Source organism: Balaenoptera acutorostrata, chromosome 7 (genome assembly GCF_949987535.1).
Source record: "Balaenoptera acutorostrata chromosome 7, mBalAcu1.1, whole genome shotgun sequence".
Lineage (NCBI taxonomy): Eukaryota > Metazoa > Chordata > Mammalia > Artiodactyla > Balaenopteridae > Balaenoptera > Balaenoptera acutorostrata.
Window position 1 is genome coordinate 57,665,646 of NC_080070.1, and position 21,965 is coordinate 57,687,610.

The 21,965-nt window shown below is 37.8% G+C and overlaps 1 protein-coding gene across 9 annotated transcripts in view; it reads left to right on the plus strand.

Moving 5' to 3' along the window:
* ANKIB1 (ankyrin repeat and IBR domain containing 1) overlaps nt 1-21,965 on the plus strand; it is a 238,061-nt gene that overhangs the window by 149,914 nt on the left and 66,182 nt on the right. For all 9 annotated transcript variants that reach the window (XM_057549575.1, XM_057549574.1, XM_028162265.2 and 6 more), the window contains one exon: nt 15,684-15,984. In XM_057549575.1, coding sequence (XP_057405558.1) covers nt 15,684-15,984 — 301 coding nt within the window. The remainder of the gene's footprint in view (nt 1-15,683; nt 15,985-21,965) is intronic.

Genomic DNA, 21,965 nt, shown 5'->3' on the forward strand with positions numbered 1-21,965 from the left:
TAGTTTTCTGCATACAGGTCTTTTGTCTCCCTAGGTAGGTTTATTCCTAGGTATTTTATTCTTTTTGTTGCAATGGTAAATGGGAGTGTTTCCATAATTTCTCTTTCAGATTTTTCATCATTAGTGTATAGGAATGCAAGAGATTTCTGTGCATTCATTTTGTATCCTGCAACTTTACCAAATTCATTGATTAGCTCTAGTAGTTTTCTGGTGGCATTTTTAGGATTCTCTATGTATAGTATCATGTCATCTGCAAACAATGACAGTTTTACTTCTTCTTTTCCAATTTGTATTCCTTTTATTTCTTTTTCTTCTCTGATTGCCGTGGCTAGGACTTCTAAAACTATGTTGAATAATAGTGGTGAGAGTGGACATCCTTGTCTTGTTCCTGATCTTAGAGGAAATGTTTTCAGTTTTTCACCATTGAGAATGATGTTTGCTGTGGGTTTGTCATATATAGCCTTTATTATGTTGAGGTAGGTGCCCTCTATGCCCACTTTCTGGAGAGTTTTTATCATAAATGGGTGTTGAATTTTGTCAAAAGCTTTTTCTGCATCTATTGAGATGGTCATATGGTTTTTATTCGTCAATTTGTTAATATGGTGTATCACATTGATTGATTTGCGTATACTGAAGAATCCTTGTATCCCTGGGATAAATCCCACTTGATCATGGTATATGATCCTTTTAATGTGTTGTTGGATTCTGTTTGCTAGTATTTTGTTGAGGATTTTTGCATCTATATTCATCAGTGATACTGGTCTGTAATTTTCTTTTTTTGTAGTATCTTTGTCTGGTGTTGCTATCAGGGTGATGGTGAGGCCTTACTATTTTCTAGGCACTATTAACAGTGCTCTACATGCATTGTCTCACTTAATCCTCATTACAGCTCTATGAGGTGGTTAATCATCTGCATTTCAGAGGTGAGAAAACTGAAGCACAGAAAGATTAAGCAACTTGTTAGAACTCTGCAGCTTGTAAGTGGCAAAGCTAATTGCCCAGGTAGATGACTTTAAGCTTTAGGCTTTTCAACACTGTGATAGCCTCTTATCTCTATAGTCAGATAAGCCTATATGTCAGGGCTGCCTAAAACGCTTATTAGCAAAACAAATTAGTCACTCTGGACTTAAGTTTCCCTGTCTGTAAAATAGATACACGTAAGACTTGTGGGACAATTAATGTGTTATATGTCTCATGATGCCTAGCATATAATATTATTACTTCTCACGTCTGTAACCCTAAATAACTTCCAATCATCCTTGACTTTCTCCTTACTCTTTCTTTACCTAATCTGCTACTAATGGAAAGTTCACTAAGTCTTATCTCTTGGATTCTCTTCTTTGCATTCCTGTTGCCCCAAGCTTTGTTCACTCTTCCCAACCCCTTCTTCCAATACTGAAAATACCTGACTCCTAAATGATCTTTTTGCAAGTCTTTTCCTCCTATAATCTCATGTCCAGGTTAATCTTGCTAAAAGTATAGCCTTTTCAATGTTCTATCATGAGAAACCTGTAACTACACTACTATCTGCCTTATTATATTTGGCTTCTGAAGCCAACTTTTCTCTGCCCTAAGTCTACTGAGTCAGCCTAATCTCTCATTGGTCTCTAACATGATCATATCAGTCAAACTGGTTACCCTCCCTCTTGGTTTCCCCACTTTTAAAAATGCCACCCCCTTAGCTTTATTCCTGTTAGTCCTTGATTCTGAAATGTCTTCTTTCTTCTCTAATTACTTGTCCTTTAAGACCTCACTTGGTTTCTGTCTTTTCATGAATTCATTACCAACTATTCTGACCTGCAGTAATCTTTCTGTTCTCTGAAATTCCTACAACTTAGATTTTAAACCATCCAATTGTCATTAAACTCATCTCTTTGACTAGATTGTAAATATTACAAATACACTGCTACACAGTTAGTAATGCTCTCAATAGATTAACTCTTGATTACTTAATCTATTAAGACTTTCTTTTTTTGAGTTTACCATTTTCAGTGAAATTACAAAACCGTTGCTTTAGCTTCCAAATATTGAACACTATAATAATATTTAATATCAAGTCTTGTTACGTGATTAATTAAAACTTGCTTAGAATACCAAAGTAAAATGTATTTAAATATTATTATTACTAAGGTAATATATATATCTTAACATAAAAGAAATCAAGTAGCAAAATATATTCTAACCATTTATAATTTAAAATATACTTTATGAAATTAGAAAACATTGTATATGAAAGTTATCTAATCCAATGAGTCTTTTTTTTAATTTATTTTATTCAAGTGTAGTTGATTTACAATGTTGTATTAATTTCTGCTGTACAGCAAAGTGATTCAGTTATGTGTATGTATATATATATACACATTTTTTTTTTTTTATAAATTTATTTATTTATTTATTTATTTTTAGCTGTGTTGGGTCTTCGTTTCTGTGCGAGGGCTTTCTCCAGTTGCGTCAAGCGGGGGCCACTCTTCATCGCGGTGCGCGGGCCTCTCACTATCGCGGCCTCTCTTGTTGGGAGCACAGGCTCCAGACGCGCAGGCTCAGTAGTTGTGGCTCTCGGGCCTAGTCGCTCCGTGGCATGTGGGATCTTCCCAGACCAGGGCTCAAACCCGTGTCTCCTGCATTAGCAGGCAGATTCTCAACCACTGCGCCACCAGGGAAGCCCAGACCAACGGATTTTAATGTAACAGAGTACAAAAGTTCATTTCATAAGATATCGTATTTTATATTGCAAGTAATCTTTAAGAAATGACCAGTTGAATTTTTTAGCATAGTATCAAATATGACTATTCACAATTATTTGAAAAGGCTATTTTAAAATACTTCTCCCTTCTGTGATTATATAAGGCTGGATTTTTTTCATATGCTTGAACCCAAATGACACACATCACAACAGACTGAATGCTATGAGAATCTGTCTGTCTTCTATTAGCCAGACATTAAATAAAATTTGTAAATATGTAAAACAATGCCATTGTGCTCACTTAATTTTCAAAAAATATATTTTTTTTCTTTTTAAGATATTAAGAATGTTAACTATGTAATGATATTAGGAATGTTAAATATGTAATGAGTTTATTTTTTTAATTAATGAATGTTTTTAAATATTTTAATTTTTAATGTGAATATCTATATAACTCACATAAACAAAGGTTCTTAGGAATCTTTTCATTTTTAAATTTTTATTGGAGTATAGTTGATTTACAATGTTGTGTTTCTGCTGTACAGCAAAGTGAATCAGTTATACGTGCACATATATCCACTCTTTATTAGATTCTTTTCACATTACAGAGTATTGAGTAGAGTTCCCTGTAATATACAGTAGGTCCTTATTAGTTATCTATTTTATATATAGTAGTGTGTATATGTCATTCCCAATCTCCCAATAGGAATCTTCAGTAATTTTTAAAGTTGTAAAAGTTGTAAAAGTCTACTACCAAAAAGTTTAAAAATTGCTGGTCTGATCAATATCCCTGGTTCCTCTAAGAAGGAATATATCTGTCTCCATCCTCTGGTTATCATTCTATTGAATGAGTATTTAAAGACCTAAAGAAAAGGTGACTGTACATGCTCTTTTAATTACTGTTTTCATGATTTAGCCATATACTTAACACTTATATTTTTCCTTTATACTTAACTTTCAACTTCAGCCTAAAGTGTTTGGTGTTTTCTTTTAATTTTTATTGGAGTATAGTTGCTTTACAGTGTTGTGTTAGTTTCTACTGTACAGCAAAGTGAATCAGCAATACGTATACATATATCCTCTCTTTTTTGAATTTCCTTCCCATTTAGGTACCACACAGCACTGAATAGAGTTCCCTGGGCTATATAGTAGTTTCTCATTAGTTATCTATTTTATACATAGTATCAATAGTGTATATATGTCAATCCCAGTCTCCCAGTTCATCCCAACCCCCCTTATCCCTTTAGTATCCATATGTTTGTTCTCTATGTCTATGTCTCTATTTCTGCTTTGTATATAAGATTGTCTAAACCAATTTTTTCAGATTCCACATATATGCTTTAATACACAATATTTGTTTTTCTCTTTCTGACTTACTTCACTCTGTATGAATCTCTAGGTCCAACCATGTCTCTACAAATGACCCAGTTTCGTTCCTTTTTATGGCTGGGTAATATTCCATTGTATATATGTACCACATTTTCGTTATTCATTCCTCTGTTGATGAACATTTAGGTTGCTTCCATGTCCTGGCTATTGTAAATAGTGCTGCAATGAACATTGGGGGTGCATGTGTCTATGCCCTGTAATGGGATTGCTGGGTCATATGGTAGTTCTGTTTTTAGTTTTTTAAGGAATCTCCCTACTGTTCTTCATAGTGACTGTATCAATTTACATTCCCATCAACAGTGCAAGAGGCTTCCCTTTTTTCCACAACCTCTCCAGCATTTATTGTTTGTGGATTTTTTGATGATGGCCATTCTGACCTGTGTGAGCTGATACCTCATTGTAGTTTTGATTTGCATTTTTCAAATAATTAGTGATGTTGAGCATCTTTTCTTGTGTTTGTTGGCCATCTGTATGTCTTCTTTGGAGAAATGTCTATTTAGGTCTTCCACCCATTTTTTTTTTTTTTCATATAGTTGAGTTTTTCGGTTTTTTTTTTTTAATTTATTTATTTTTTTATTTTTGGCTGTGTTGGGTCTTCGCCTCTGCGTGAGGGCTTTCTCTAGCCGCGGCAAGCGGGGGCCACTCCTCATCGCGGTGCGCGGGCCTCTCACCGTCGCAGCCTCTCCCGTTGCGGAGCAAGGCTCAAGATGCGCAGGCCCAGTAGTTGTGGCTCACGGGCCTAGTTGCTCCGCGGCATGTGGGATCCTCCCAGACCAGGGCTCGAACCCGCGTCCCCTGCATTGGCAGGCAGACTCCCAACCACTGCGCCACCAGGGAAGCCCCCTTCCACCCATTTTTTGATTGGGTTTTTTTTTTGATATTGAGCTGCATGAGCTGTTTGTATATTTGGAGATTAATCCTTTGTCAGTTGCTTTGTTTACAAATATATTCTTCCATTCTGAGGGTTGCCTTTTCGCATTGTTTATGCTTTCCTTTGCTGTGCAAAGCTTTTTAAGTTTAATTAGGTCCCATTTCTTTATTTTTGTTTTTATTCTCATTATTCTAGGAGGTGGATCAAAAAAGATCTTGATGCAATTTATGTCAAAGAGTGTTCCGCCTATGTTTTCCTCCAAGAGTTTTATAGTGTCTGGCCTTTCATTTACGTCTTTAATCCATTTTGAGTTTATTTTTGTGTATGGTGTTAGGGAGTGTTCTAATTTCATTCTTTTACATGTAGCTGTCCAGTTTTCCCAGCATCACTTATTGAAGAGGCTGTCTTCACTCCACTGTATATACTGGCCTTCTTTGTCATAGATTAAGTGACTATAGGTGTGTGGGTTTATCTCTGGGCTTTCTGTCCTGAACCATTGATCTATATTTCTGTTTTTGTGCCAGTACCATACTGTCTTGATTATTGTAGCTTTGTAGTATAATCTGAAGTCAGGGAGTCTGATTCTTCCAGCTCCATTTCTTTTCCTCAAGATTGCTTTTGCTATTCAAGGTCTTTTGTGTTTCTATACAAATTGTAAAATTTCTTGTTCTTTTCTATGAAAAATTCCATTGGTAATTTGATGGGGATTGCACTGAATCTGTAGATTGCTTTGGGTGTATAGTCATTTTCACAATGTTGATTCTTCCATTCAAGAACATGATATATCTCTCCATCTGTTTGTGTCATCTTTGATTTCTTTCATCATTATCTTATAGTTTTCTGTGTACAGGTCTTTTGCCTCCTTAAGTAGGTTTATTCCTAGGTATTTTATTCTTTTTGTTACAATGGTAAATGGGATTGTTTCCTTAATTTCTTTTTCTGATCTTTCATTGTTAGTATATAGGAATACAAGAGATTTCTGTGTATTAATTTTGTGTCCTGCAGCATTACTAAATTCATTAATTAGCTCTAGTAGTTTTTTGGTGGCATCTTCACGATTTTCTTTGTATGGTATCATGTCATACATGCAAGGAAAGTGACAGTTTTACTTCTGCAAACAGTGACAGTTTTACTTCTTCTTTGCCAATTTGTATTCCTCTTATTTCTTTTTCTTCTCTGATTGCTGTGACTAGGACTTCCAATACTAGGTTGAATAATAGTGGTGAGAGTGGGCACCCTTGTCTTGTTGCTGATTTTAGAGGAAATGCTTTCAGTTTTTTACCATTGAGAGTAATGTTTGCTGTGGGTTTGTCATATATGGCCTTTATTATGTTGAGATAGGTTCCCTCTATGCCCACTTTCTGGAGAGTTTTTATCATAAGTGGATGTTGAATTTTGTTGAAAGCTTTTTCTGCATCTATTGAGATGATCATATGGTTTTTATTCTTCAATTTGTTAATATGGTGTATCACATTGTTTGATTTGAGTATATTGAAGAATCCTTGCATCCCTGGGATAAATCCCACTTGATCATGGTGTATGATTTTTCTAATGTGTTGCTGGATTCAGTTTGCTAGTATCTTGTTGAGGATTTTTGCACCTCTGTTCATCAGTGATATTGTCCTGTAATTTTCTTTTTTTGTGATATCTTTGTCTGGTTTTGGTATCAGGGTGATGGTGGCCTCATAGAATGAGTTTGGGAGTGTTCCTCCCTCTGCAATTTTTTTGGAAGAATTTGAGAAGGAAAGGTGTTAGCTCTTCTCTAAATGTTTAATAGAATTCGCCTGTGAAGCCATCTGGTCCTGGACTTTTGTTTGTTGGAAGATTTTTAATCACATTTTCAATTTCAGTACTTGTGATTGGTCTGTTCCTATTTTCGATTTTTTCCTGGTTCAGTCTTGGAAGGTTGTAGTTTTTTAAGAATTTGTCCATTTCTTCGAGGTTGTCCATTTTATTGGCATATAGTTGCTTGAAGTAGTTTCTTATGATCCTTTGTATTTCTGTGTTGTCAGTTGTAACTTCTTTTTCATTTCTAATTCTATTGATTAGAGTTCTCCCTTTTTTTCTTGAAGATTTTGGCTAAAGGTTTATCAATTTTGTTTATCTTCTCAAAGAACCAGCTTTTAGTTTTATTGATCTTTGCTATTGTTTCCTTCATTTCTTTTTCATTTATTTCTTATCTGATCTTTATGATTTCTTTCCTTCTTCTAACTTTGGGGTTTTTTTGTTCTTCTTTCTGTAATTGCTTTAGGTGTAAGGTTAGGTTGTTTAGTTGACATGTTTCTTGTTTCTTAACGTAGGATTGTATTGCTATAAACTTCCCCCTTAGAACTGCTTTTGCTGCATCCCATATGTTTTGGATCGTCGTGTTTTCATTGTCATTTGTTTCTAGGTATTTTTTTATTCCCTCTTTGATTTCTTCAATGATCCCTTGGCTGTTTAGTAGCATATTGTTTAGCCTCCATGTGTTTGTGTTTTTTGCAGTTTTTTTCCTATAATTGATTTCTAATCTCATAGTGTTGTGGTTGAAAAAGATGCTTGATATGGTTTCAGTTTTCTTAAATTTACCGAGGCTTGATTTGTGACCCAAGATGTGATCTATCCTGCGGAATGTTTTCTGTGCACTTGAGAAGAAAGTGATTTCTGCTACTTTTGGATAGAATGTCCTATCAATATCAATTAAGTCTATCTGGTCAATGTGTCATTAAGGCTTGTGTTTCCTAATTAATTTTCTCTCTGGATGATCTATCCTTTGGTGTACGTGGAGTGTTAAAATCCCCCATTATTATTGTGTTACTGTTGATTTCCCCTTTTATGCCTGTTAGGGTTTGCCTGGTGTATTGAGGTGCTCCTATGTTGGTTGCATAAATATTTACAATTGTTACATCTTCTTCTTGGATTGTTCCCGTAATCATTATGTAGTGTCCTTCCTTATCTCTTGTTAGTCTTTATTTTAAAGTCTATTTTGTCTGATACGAGTATTGCTACTCCATCTTTCTTTTGATTTCCATTTGCGTGGAATATCTTTTTCTGTCCCCTCACTTTCAGTCTGTATGTGTCCCTAGGTCTGAAGTGGGTCTCCTGTAGACAACATATATGTGGGTCTTGTTTTTGTATCCATTTATCCAGTCAGTGTCTTTTGATTGGAGCATTTAATCCATTTACATGTAAGGTAATTATCGATATGTATGTTTCTATTACCATTTTCTTAATTGTTTTGGGTTTGTTTTTGTAGGTCTTTTTCTTCTCTTGTGTTTCCTACCTAGAGAAGTTCTTTTAGCGTTTGTTGCAAAGCTGGTCTGGTGGTGGTGAATTCTCTTAGGTTTTGCTTGTCTGTAAAGCTTTTGATTTCTCCGTCAAATCTGAATGAGAACCTTGCTGGGTAGAGTAATTTTGGTTGTAGGTTTTTCCCTTTCATCACTTTAAATATATCCTGCCACCCCCTTCTTGCCTGCAGAGTTTTTGCTGAAAGATCAGCTGATAACCTTATGGGGATTCCCTTGTATGTTATTTGTTGCTTTTCCCTTGCTGCTTTTAGTATTTTTTCTTTGTATTTAATTTTTGTTAGCTTGGTTAATCGTGTCTCGTCTTGTTTCTCCTTGGGTTTATCCTGTCCGGGACTCTCTGCGCTTCATGGACTTGATTGACTGTTTACTTCCCCATGTTAAGGAAGTTTTCCACTATAATCTCTTCAAATATTTTCTCAGACCCTTTCTCTTTCTCTTCTTCTTCTGGGACCCCTATAATTCAAATGTTGGTGCATTTAATGTTGTCCCAGAGATCCCTGTGACTGTCTTCAATTCTTTTCATTCTTTTTTCTTTATTCTGCTCTGCAGTAGTTATTTCCACTATTTTATCTTCCAGGTCACTTATCCGTTCTTCCGCCTCAGTTGTTCTGCTGTAGATTTCTTCTAGTGTATTTTAAATTTCATTTATTGTGTTGTCCATCACTGTTTGTTTGTTCTTTAGTTCTTCTAGGTCCTTGTTAAACATTTCTTGTATTTTTTTCCATTCTATTTCCAAGATTTTGGATCATCATTTCTATCATTACTCTGAATTCTTTTTCAGGTAGCTTGCCTATTTCTTCTTCATTCACTTGGTTGTGGTTTTTTATCTTGCTCTTTTGTCTGCAACATATTTCTCTGTCTTCTCATTTTTTCTAACTTACTGTGTTTTGTCTCCTTTTGTCAGGCTGCAGGGTCGTATTTCCTCTTGCTTCTGGTGTCTGCCCCCAGTGGGCGAGGTTGGTCCAGTGGCTTGTGTAGGCTTCCTGGTGGGAGGGACTGTGTTCTGGTGGGCGGAGCTGGATCTTGTCCCTCTGTTGGGCAGGGCCACGTCAAGTGTTGTGTTTTGGGGTGTCTGTGGGCTTAATATGACTTTAGACAGCCTGTCTCTGGTGTTTTCTTTTTTCTTAATTGTTTGGAGATCAGTGGCTCATAATTTCTTTATTAAAGCCTTTAATATCCTATACTAGAATCAGAAATTACTTTATTGCTCTCCTTTCCTAAGAATAAGCAACTCTCATTTCTTTAATCTGTGTATCTTTTGTTTTTCAAAATTTATTTAGGTAGTACAGAGAAAATCACAAATCATTATTATTTTAAATGATTAGTTGATTTTGGAATTAAATTACTCTTCTTAACACTGTGTCATGTAGAATAGGATAAATAGCATTTACGCATCATCATTAAGTAAAATACCAACTCTGTTTTAACTATTTGTGTTTTAGATAGCTTCAGTTATTTCACCGTATGTAACCTTACTAAACTTTCTAACAAATTGATGGCCATTATTTTCTCACACTGCCTCATGTAATCTGGTATACCTGCCTGCTACCTTCAGTATAGACCCTTCAGTATAGCTTGCCTAGATTCCTGACACATGACATATATGGGTATACAAAGGGATATACCTAGCCAGAGACAAAATGCTTTAGTTCCCATAAAGTAAATTACCCATTTGCAATAAGGCCTTGATTTTATCCTCATTTCCTTTAGCTTTATGGTACCTGCAACAGTAGGCATAACTTTCCCCTCTTCTTAGGCAGAATAATACAGTAAAAGAAGGGTAGTTTACAGTTTAAGAGCTAGTTTTCATCTGTATCTCTCTGAACCTAGTTTACCATATCACAGTGTTTCTTTCATGGGAAACTAAATCCATATTCATAAATAGTTCATGGGAATCTAAATTTATATTCATAAATAGTTACTACTTAATGTAGTGAAAAGACTGTTTAGACTTTGGAGTCAGCATGTTCTAGTTTGGATATACAGTTCATTAGTTGTCACTTCTTAGGAAAGGCATGTATAAAATGGGGAATTAGAGTGCTTAATCCTTAGATTTTACAGGATAACTTCTTGTGCTTCCTTGGAAATAAATGGGGCCTGTCTTTCGGTGTAAATAAAATGTAACATTTTTATTAGAGCATGTCTTTATCAGAGCATATGTTAATACTAAACTTTGAGAATTAAAATAGTTTCCAGTTATTGATATCTATTTTTTTGACTCATATTTCAGGAGTTATTAAATTCTTTTAAATGGTTCAGTGCAGTTCTCCTCTCCTAACCTCCCTCGTATGCAGACACTATAAGGGCAGGGAGTTAATCTGTTTTCTTAACAATATGTCTAACTTCTAGAATAGTACCTGGCAAACAACGACTACTCAAAAATAATGTTGCATGGAAGAAAAGTTTTAAAAGCAACTGAAAGTGCATGTGTATGTTAAGTGACTGGGAGGATAAGAGTGTTATGGCAAGAAACTGAGGCCCTAAGAGAGAAGACTTATTTTGGGGGGAGCTCAATTGAATATGAGATAATGATGAAATATGCAAGAGAAATGGGACTCTGAGAAGTTAGAATATGGTCTAAAGGTCACATTAGACAGGGTGAAAGAGCATTAAGAATTATCACAGAAGTGATAGTAGAAGCCCTTTGAGAGAAACCATGATTCTGCTACCACTGTCTATCATTTGGGTTCTGATAAAAAGTTTACAGCTTACAAAGTGTGTTCATAGAAACCATTGAAAGATAAGTGACTTTAAGAGTAGATGTGCTCTCTGAAAGGAGGGAATGTGTATGGAGAAGTAAATAGATTCAGGAAGTGAATTTGCTTCCAGTAAGGGGATAGGAAAGTGAAGCCATCTTCATGGGTAAAAGAGAGATTGTACTGAAAAAAATTAAGAGGTCTGTTAAAAAGATGTGTAGTTATGGAAACCGAGGTGATACAGAGGTCAGGATGTAAATGAATTATTAGCAGTTTCAGATTAAAAACAAGAATTGAGGACAGTGATAAGAATTTAGCTCTTAGGAAATTCTTAGTGATGTGAAAGAGTGCAGTTTTAGTACAGTGATCAGAATAGGGTCATACTGAAGTGGAGATGAAATGTAGAAGAAATATAGGTAGGAGATATAAACTGACTGTTTGATAATTAACAGTGAAAGAATCTAGAAAAACAGATGGCTTCTGGATGGGTTATTAGGGTCAAATGAAAGGGATTTTTTTTTTCCAGGTTAATGTTTTCCTTACTCCATCTTCCTGCCAGTTATCTCCTGTCCTTGTTCCAGAATTAACCTTATATGCAAGTAGTAAAATATACTTCATAATTACTGGCATAGTTATAGAAAGGTACCTATGTAAAACTTAAATATCAATTATAAATTTATACTTCTGTTTATTCATTCATGTAAATTAAAGAAGACTCTACTTTTGAAATTAAACAGATAATAAAAAAGTAGTAATATGAATCAATAAAATTAGAATATCTAGCTTTACAGTTTTAGTACAAAATATTTATGCAGGTATGGTACTATGTCTAATAAATTTGAGAATCTTTCCTGAATAAATATGTATAAAGAAGCTATTTTAATACTTTAACTTTAGAATAATAACCTTTGTTTGGTTTGATTAATCAGAGTCTGGCACATTGGGTATAAGAACATTTGCAAAATTATCACACTATCTCTTCCCTCTGTTGGGGATGATCTAGAATTGTTTAATGAGAGAGAGATTGAAAGAGAAAGAGAGATTTCTCCATATCAACTTACATCCTTCCAACTTGTATTAAATTCCATGGTGATAATTCCTTGTGTTAAATTCCATGGTTTGTTTCTCTCCTGAACAAACTAAAAGAGAAAATAAATGATATATTGGAAATAGGGATAGGAAAGGCTAAATAAATGTGGTTGTACAGAATCTTACAGACTCTGAATTAATTTTAATAATTTATTTCTAAATTAAATTTTTAAGAAAATGAAATCTTTTTTATTGTTAATAATGCCTCTTGGAAGAAGTTTTAATCTTGAAACATTTTTAGAGTATTGTTTAGATTTTGGTTATTCATTATAATCCACTATAATTCAACCATTATAAATACAGGGAAATATCATTGAGAATATTATCATCAGTTGTTGACTTAGGGAAAATATTTTTTTTTCTTTTAAACTATGAAGCAACGTTATGGTTATATAAATAAATAAAACTACTCACATTCCTACCTCCCTTAAACAACTGTTAGAATTATTCCGTGTTCCCTTCTAGTTTTAGCTATAAATGTTCATAGATAGACGACTTTTCAATGACTTTATAATTTATAATTTTCTATTGTATAGAAAGACCATGATTTATGTTTCCCATTTTTCCTATAACCAGACATTTAAGTTACTACAGATTTTTCTATTCAAAACAACAGTATATTGAATGTCATTGTTCCTATAGATTTTTATTCTTTAAGTTATTTCCTTTAGGATAAATTCCAGCAGTAGGTTTACTTGGTCAAAGACTATCAACCATATATTAGTTGGTTATATATATTATGTATATTAGGTATATATTTATGTTGATTGTATATATAATATATATGTTAGCTATTATGTAACTTGTGTAAGATCATATAGCTAAAAAGTGACAGAACTGGGTTTAGAGTCTGGCAGTCTGTACTAGATACCATGTTCTTTACCAGTCTGCTACACTGCTGGCTTTAGAGATCTAGAATTCTATCTTAAGATATTCCCAATAAAAGTAATATTCATTCAGTTTATAGCAAGAGTCTGCTCTGTGTCTGACACTGTACTGGGGATTCAAGAAAGAACAGGATATAGACCCTGCCTTAGAAGGCTGTAAACCAAGTGGGAGAAGGGAAAAGATATGTAAGAAAGTAACTATGATACAATGTAATGAATTATATAATTAGGATATTATAGGAAGACAAAGAAGGGAATGACCAAATGCCACTGGAGGAGGCAGCCTAGTGTAAAGAGGCTTCTAAGTAGGGCTGGGTTTGTTTAGATGGCTAGGTCAGGTCTTGGGGAACCAAACAGCAGAGCAAGCAATGAAGAGCCTACAAATGTACTGCAGGGGTCAGAAGGCCATAAAGGCTATGTAGGACTGTAGAGAAAATATGCACAGTTAGGGTTTTCTGAGCAAATTTTACTAGAACTTGGGACCTGGGCTTAAAAGACAAGCCTTGGAAGTTAAACTTTGACTGAGTAGAGACTGAGAACTCCAGAGAGGTTTACCTCTCAGAAGATACATGTTTACATTTGAATGAGGTGTAAAGAGTGGATGAGACCTGAGACCATTGAGACATTCCCTAAGTTGTAAGGCTCAGAGATGCTAGTCTTATCTTCTGCCCAGAAACATATTTTACATTCCAAACCATAAGAACCCAGGATCTTCCTTAAGACGATTTGTTCTCACTCAGCGATAGGTTCCTCCCCCCGATCCCCACCCCCTGCTTCTCTCCCCGCCTCCCCCCATCTCCAGAGGGGAGGAGGTCTGCTATACAAGCCTCCCAGAGTCTTATTTTTGCAGCTAATTGCTGTATTAACTTCCTATTGTTGCTGTAACAAATTACCACAAACTTGGTGACTTAACACAAATTTACTATCTTAAAGCTCTGGAGATCAGAAGTCTGAAATGGTTTCACTGGATTAAACTCAAGGTTTTGGCAGAGCTGTATTCCTTCTGCAGGCTCCTGGGTAGAATGCCTTACCTTACCTTTTCCAGTTTCCAAAAGCTGCCTGCACTTCTTGGCTTGTGACCCCTTCTGCCATTTTTAAAGGCAGAAACATAGCATCTTCCAATATCTCTCTGATTCTCACCCTCCTGTCTTTCTCTTCTAAGGACTCAAGATTACATTGGGCCCACCTGGATAATCTAGGATAATTTCCCAATGTCAAGAACCTTAACTTAATCTTATCTGCGAAGTCCCTTTTACCGTGTAAGGTAACATAGTCACAGGTTCCAGGGATTAGGACATAAACCTCTTTGGGGTGGGGACATTAGTCTGCCTGTCACATTCGCCCACAGTGCAGATGTCTGGTGTCTATGATGTCTGATCTGGCTTAGACTGCATTACCCCAGTGGTAAGAGTTGGGGTATGAGGGACTGACATGGTTATTATAAGTAATAATATTTCATTTGTTTCTGCTTCAGAGACTTCAAATCTTACTTTCAGGCTAGTTTTGAAGGGCTATATTGCTGAGCTGTGTAGAATCTTGAATTATAAAAACAGGAAATATCCAGAGTTGTTCTAAAAGTTGTCTGGGACCTTCTACTACTTTAGGACAGCTTACTCAGCCTTTTTCTCATAAGAGCTTTCCAGCTTGGCTAACTCATTAAAATTGAAAAGCCCATTCTAGTTCCTTTTTGGTCAGGGTTTTTGTTTTTTCTTGTTCTAAGATGAAACTAACCTAAAAACAATTCAAATGAATCTAGGATTTAAGAGTTCGGCTCTGCTTCCTTCCCATTGCTCTTCTGCACTTGGACATAGGAATGCAAATGATACCAGCCCTCCGCAGTATATGTGGCTCATCTTCAGATATGGGACTGTATGCCCATTTCATAGTGTATTTGTGTTTTTTAGTACAGGCTGACTTATAGTAGGTTTTATCCAGCTCATTTTCCAGTATCCTATTATGGCCACTGAACTGGCTCAAATATTAATCTATTGACCCTAGCTCAAGGATGTAGTAGATGCTAGGCACGAATGCTAGGCACAACTCTCAGATCTGGGTTTGGCAGTAGCTGTGGCAGCTCACCTAGACCTATCATTGGTAAGGGCTACCACCTTGGAATTAGATCTTGGTCTCCCAGAACTAACCATAGCTTACTCCCCTCAAAAAGTGTTACACTGTGTAATATGTGCCTTATTCTTTCAAAGGTTAGCCAAAGACTTAGGTAGAGAAATTTTTCCTAGATTTAACATTTAACATTTAACGTTCCCACTAGCTCCCAGACTTATGCATTGCTTGCTTTGCTTATATTGCCACCATCCTTATTAAGTAAATATGTACTCAAGAGAAATAAAATAGAGCAGAGCAATAAAGAAAAAAATTGGTGTGGTATGTTTAATAATGTACCTAAGGCATTTATGTTAATTGACATTTGTAAGTGGCCCCTTCGGTTCCTTTCCTTCTTCCTCCCCTTCATTTTCTCATCTTCCTTGTTTCTTCACTTCTCTTTCATTTTCCTTTTCCTTACCTTTCTTTTTTCTTCCTATGCCTTTTTTTCTTTAATTAGCAAATACTGTAAAGATGTTCAACTTTAGTTTTTTGGTATTACTATTCTAGAATGGAGTTTTTTATAACTAAGAATTAGTCATTCAACCTATTTTGAAACAGTGCTTCAATAGAAATAGGATTAGCAGCTTAGAAGTAGAGGTTACCTTTTAAATGTATCTTCTGTGTACTATTTCAAGGTAGGAAAAAACTGATTTTCATCCTTTTCCTTTACCATTTTAGGACCTTTCTTTTTGGTAGAGATGGAAATCCAAATAAACGGAATGTGCACAATGAAACATCTATGCATTTGTTATGTATGGGCCCTCAAATTATGATATCGGAAGGAGCCCTTCATCCTCGCTTAGCACGCCCCACGGAAGATGATTTTAGAAGAGCAGACTGTCTGCAGATGATTTTAAGATGGAAAGGAGCAAAACTTGACCAAGGCGAATATGAGAGAGCAGCTATTGATGCCGTTGATAACAAAAAGAACACACCCCTGCACTATGCTGCTGCCTCAGGGATGAAAACCTGTGTAGAGGTAAAACTTTGGTGGTGGTTTTTTTTTTTAATATTCTACATGGTAAAATCTGTGTCTGGGTAATGTGTAATAATCAGTTTTGTTTTACTTATCTTAACAGTTAATTTAGCTAGTCATTTCGGGCCCTTTTGTGGTTCTAAAAGAATCAGGAGCCCTTGTATTAGGGAAAACAAACCCATAAACATTCATCCTTGGAAATAAAATGGAATTAGGAGCAATTGAAAACTTGCTAACATTCCTGAAGATAACAGTCATCATAGAAACTCTATCATATTGAGAGTGATAGTTTTAGTAGAGATATGTTTTTGCTTATTTTTAGAAGCCAATTTATAAAATTTATACATATGGAAAATCTTGACAAGTGGGACCTTTAGCTATATCTAGAATTGATCAGTTCCCTAAGCAATTGATAAATATTAATGAATACATTTATTGGGGTCTTTTAAAAACATATCTATATTAAAATGTGCTGTTTTTTTCTGTGTAATCTGCATTAACGTGCCTGAGTACTATATTGTAATTGAGTTTTTCCACATATGTTTTTCATATATATATAAATATCTTAACAACAGGCTTAGATAAAATCAATCATATAGTGTAGGATCTTAACTAAGCTAAGAAATCATTACTCTTTATACTGTCATCACTACTCTACATACAGAAGAACAGGTTTCACTCAGCTATCTAGAGGTCAATCCATACATAATTCTTAGAAGTTCTTTTGTATAGATGTATTTAAGTTTCAGTGGGGAGAATTATAGACTGAATCACAGAGTATCCACTTACCAAAAATGTAGGACTTTATTGGAAAAGCAATGATCCAGATTAAATATATATTAATCAGATTAAAATACATATCTGAAAATTTAGTATTTCCTTAATGTTATTCATCTATATAAACTTTATACTTCTAAATTGATAAATATACCAAAAAACATGAAGGTCCTTCATTTTCTTACCCGTGTTAAAAGGTTATGGCCATTTAGGGACTTCCCTGGTGGTGCAGTGGTTAAGAATCCGCCTGCCAATGCAGGGGACACGGGTTCAGTCTCTGCTCCAGGAAGATCCCACATGCTGCTAAGCCCATGTGCCACAACTACTGAGCCTGCGCTCTAGAGCCCGCGAGCCACAACTACTGAGCCCACACACCAAAACTGCTGAAGCCCGCACAGCCTAGAGCCTGCGTGCTGCAACTACTGAAGCCCGTGCGCTCTAGGGCCCACGTGCAGCAACTGCTGAGCCCATGTGCTGCAACTACTGAAGCCCGTGCACCTAGAGCCTGTGCTCCGCAACAAGAGAAGCCACTGCAATGAGAAGCCCACGCACTGCAACAAAGAGTAGCCCCCACTCGCCACAACTAGAGAAAGCCCACACGCAGCGACGAAGACCCAACGCAGCCAAAAATAAATTAAAAAAAAAAAAAAGGTTATGGCCATTTATATGATTTCTTTAGTGTATCTGAAGTGTCAGTTATTTTCACTTCTAGAACCTTTCTGATCTTATCTTGTGTTTATTGCTGTTGTTTGTGATACTTATTAATCTTTTAGAATCTTCGTTATTTCATCTCTTGGGTTTGTGTCACCTTTGCCCACTAGTTAATTAGTGACAGTCATTAACTTGAAACTAATTTTAAGCTTTGCTTTCTAACTTTGATTCACGGTGTGGTGGAAGGATGTTCTAGGATTTTGCGGGGAGGGAAGCTATTGGCAGAATTCCTGAGGCTTTTTACACAAGTCTTTTTGTATATTGTTCTATGCCCACCTCTTATGAGAGAATCACTGCCTATAGTGACGCGTCATTGTTGACGGGACTGCATCATATTTCTCAAGTGAGTTAGAGTAGAAAATATCTTATTCTTGATAGTAATAATAATGCTCTTAAACTGCTGCTTTAATATCTTGCTTCCAAAAATTCTCTATAAGCATTGCTTTACTGGTTGTTCATTTTGAAGTATGTTTGCAATGACATGATATTAAATTATTTTTAAAAATTGAATGTGGTGTTTTTACCAACATTGTTTTTTGCTCAGTGAAGGAAATTAGTACCAGGTTTATTCTGAACTGACAGGCCTGATGATTTTCTTGGTGTGAATGTGTGTGTAAGTTTTAACTGTTTGATCTGTCAGCAAATCACTTTATACAAACCACACCATTTAATGACTGTTTTCATTTTTTTGGGTTCAGAAGAGCTCTTTGACTTAATGTAAAACACCTCACATAGAGCCCTATAAATACCTTCATTACATTTATTCTAGTTGTCATCAACAGATTTTAGCACATCATTTTACCCATATAAAGCTATCTTAAATCTCATATATACTTGACTGTATACCCAGCCTTAGGTCTTGAATGACTTTTGATAATATTTACTGTTAATTAAACCAGAAGAGTTTCACAAGGAAGTGTACATTAATTTCCAGAGGCCTTATGTTTTCTAGTTCTAGTGAGTAAAACAAATACATTGAAATACGTAACCTACTATATAACTGTACTTCTTAGAGAATTAGTCCTCAAGTGTCTTAGTGTTTGTATAAGGTCTTCTAACATTCACAGTGCTCATTGGTACCAAGCATGATATAAAGGGTTTGGGTTGAGTAAAAGACTATTATCAGATATTTACTAATTTTTTTCATTAAGCTAAGCTATCATAGTATGGTATATAGGGCACTGGTTTCTAGTCTTGGTCCTCACAGAGACTGTCTATAAGACCTTGAGCGAATCACTCAACTTCTTTGAGATTATCAGTCTCAACCATCCAATAGGAAACTATCACAGTTATCTCAAAAGACCACTTTTAGTGCTAATTTTCTCTTAATCTGTGAATGCAGTAAAATATATCCCATTTTCAGTGTCTAGCCTTTAAGGTTAAATTGATTATTTTACTCCATGGTTAAGGCCAAGCTATTTTTTTTTAACTCTTGAGGACATATCTATAGAAATACGTCTTTTCTAGTTGTTGAAGATGTTTTTCTCTCTGTGTGTTTATTTAAGGACAGAGCTGATAAAGTCAACAGTAGACAATTTCATATGTGCATTTAAACACATACTTGCCTATGGCTCATTATTTTGAACCATGTAAATGAAATGTTTAAAAACTTCCCCTTCTCTCTGTAATAATTGTGTTCCATAGTCAGCTAAAGGGACACACACATACACACATACAACACACAGAACATAACATAAAAGTATCTTTTTTTAAAAAATTTATTTATTTTATTTATTTTTGGCTGCATTGGGTCTTCGTTGCTGCAGGCGGGCTTTCCTTAGTTGTGGTGAGCGGGGGCCACCCCCCCGTTGCTGCACGCCGTGTGAGGGGGGGCCCTTGCTGCGGTGGCCTCTCCCCCTGCAGAACATGGGCTCCAGGCGCACGGGCTTCAGTAGTTGTGGCTCGCCAGCTCTAGAGCACAGGCTCAGCAGCCGCAGTGCACGGGCCTAGCCGCTCCCCGGCATGTGGGATCTTCCCTGACCAGGGATTTCTGAGGTCCGGTGCTGTGCAAGTGAAAGGTCCCGCGGGGGTCCTGCTTTCTGCTTCCTAGTCTGGGAGAAGAGAGTGTCTGGATCTCTTCAGGGAAATGCAGGAAGTTCGTCAGCCACAGGAGGACAGGGTAGAGGGAAGACTGAATCTAAACGCCTCCCTCCTTTTTCTCTTATGCTGCTGGCTGCTGCCTCATGCTTTTTCCTCTCTTTCTATCTCTCAGAAGTTGTGCTGAGAGAAAAAAACACAGGCCAGAAAAGGGATGCACCCTGGACTGGTGTTGTGGTGTGTGTGTGTGTGTGTGTGTGTGTGTGTGTGTGTGTGTGTGTGTGTGTGTGTCCGTGTCCCCAGAGGCTGCAACCACAGTTCCTCTGATGAACCCTGGAGGCGGCCCAGGTCCTGATTGGTGGTTGCCATGGAGACCCACCTAAGCCTCTTGCACCTGAGCTGTATTTTCTGAAGAGGGCGCCTCTCTGACCTGACAGTCACCTGAGAAGACCCAGGGGGTGAGAGCGAGCCTGTGTCCAGATGGCATTCTCTGCCCTGTCCTCCCCCAGCAGGCACTTGGGGTGGCACAAACTGGGGGAGCCAGACCACGCTCGCTGCACCCTCTGTAGAGCCCTAGGTGGACCTGCTCGGGGCAGATGTTTCCAGCTACTTGGTGAATGGTTCCTGGCCAGAACCCACTCTTTCCACCCACTCCCTCCACCAGGAGAGGGGTGATTCAGGAGCAGAGGGCAGGGGCCTTCACCTTTAATCACCACATCCTCACCTGTCCTCCTCTTTGCTAATCGAAATTCTCTCCTTCCCTCAAGTCAAGCTCAAGTGCAGAAAGTTCTTCTGATGTTCTGGAGGAGGGGCAAGGCTGAGGAAATAATCCAGGGAGAGGAGGAAAGACGGACTGTGAGTGCTGAGTTTGAGGTATTTGTGTTAACACGAGGGGCTGGCAGGAGCCCTCCTGTGGCTGTTCTCCCTAATCCCACTTTCACCTCTGGGCTTCCTGCCTGTCTCTGTGCTCTGGGCACTGTCACTTGCAGACTATTCTGGCTTCGGGCCCATGTGGGCCAGACTTCCCCTAACAGACATCAGAAACCGACGCATGCTGCCCTGTGGGGTGCCTCAGGGGTGCTCGACTGGGCACTAAGCTGCATTGTAATAGACCTCAAGTGATGCTGTGCCACGTACCAGGTGGTAGAGTGACTTCTGGATACATCTTGTCCTGATTGTATTGAAGATAAAGCAGAAGGCATCGCCAGGAAGAAATGAAACCATGCCTGATGAGCTGCCTCGCACTGCTCACCCGCCTGCCTGCAGCTTTGACTGTGTTCCTGGGTGAAACGCCACTTTGCACTTCCTCTGTGGCTGGTTCCATTAGGCATATCTGCCATCCCTCCTCATCCAGCTGCTCAAGCAGGGGTCTTGAGTCAGGAGCTGGACCATATACCTCTCTTGACCAGTTCACAGCCCAACAGTCCCAAAGATTGGGAAGGTCTCTTGGGGACAGAAGACTGCCATGTTTTGAGGAGCTGAAGTTGACCTCCTCGCACTCACAGTTCCCTGGTGGCCTCCATCCCAGGACCAGCTAAGGCCAGAGCAGCCTGGGGCAGGTAGCCAGGAGTCCCCACCTCTGAGCATCCCACCTCTATCCTGACGCAAGGGCAGAAATTCCAAGGCATTTCCATGCTGGGGAGAAGGGAAGAGCGGGATGAGAAGGCTGTGCTCTCCCTTTGGGAAAGTTGCTAAAAAGTGACGAGAAGAGGTTAGTGACTAAGTCACAAATTCGTTCATGCAACACGTATGTCTAGAGCACTGTTGTGTGCAGGCATACCAGTTGCTGGCTGAGGGTGTGTGATCCCATTCCCCTCCCCCTCGCTCCACGCTTCCCAGCCAAGCCCCCGTGAGGCTGGGTCAGATGAGTAGAAGGTGGAATTCTTGCAGGAGAGTGGGGAGCAGAGTCAGTATTTGGGTTCAGAGTTAAATGCCTTTATCTTCCTGCTGTATAATCTTGGGTCCACCATAGACCATTCTATTTGAATGAAAAAATTCATCCCGTGGATTAGTCTTAAAACCTTACCCTCAAACACACACATGCGCACGTGCACACACACGCAATGCACACACACACACACACAATTAATGTAAAAGAGATCATGCTGGTTCTGAGCCATCAAAGGAAGATCCCTCTGCAGCAGTGTGCTAAGGACTCCTGACCTGTGACTCGGGGGAACATGCACATAGATGACCAGGTCCTTAGCATCCTCCCTCTCGACATAGCTGGCCCCTTCCCTGCACTTTTCAGTGATGCCTTCAACCAGGAGAGGGGGATCATCCCCTCCCTCCTCCCTCCCCCACCTGCTGCCTTGACACCACAAAGAGGGCTCGATGTTTGTGTTGACTGCTCATTTCTTTTCATCTGTTAACCTGTGGAGGCTTTGTGATTATCCACGCTGAGTGTGAGTTTGTACTGGGGAGAGAAGGTGGTTGTGGTTTTTTTCTCTCATTCGACA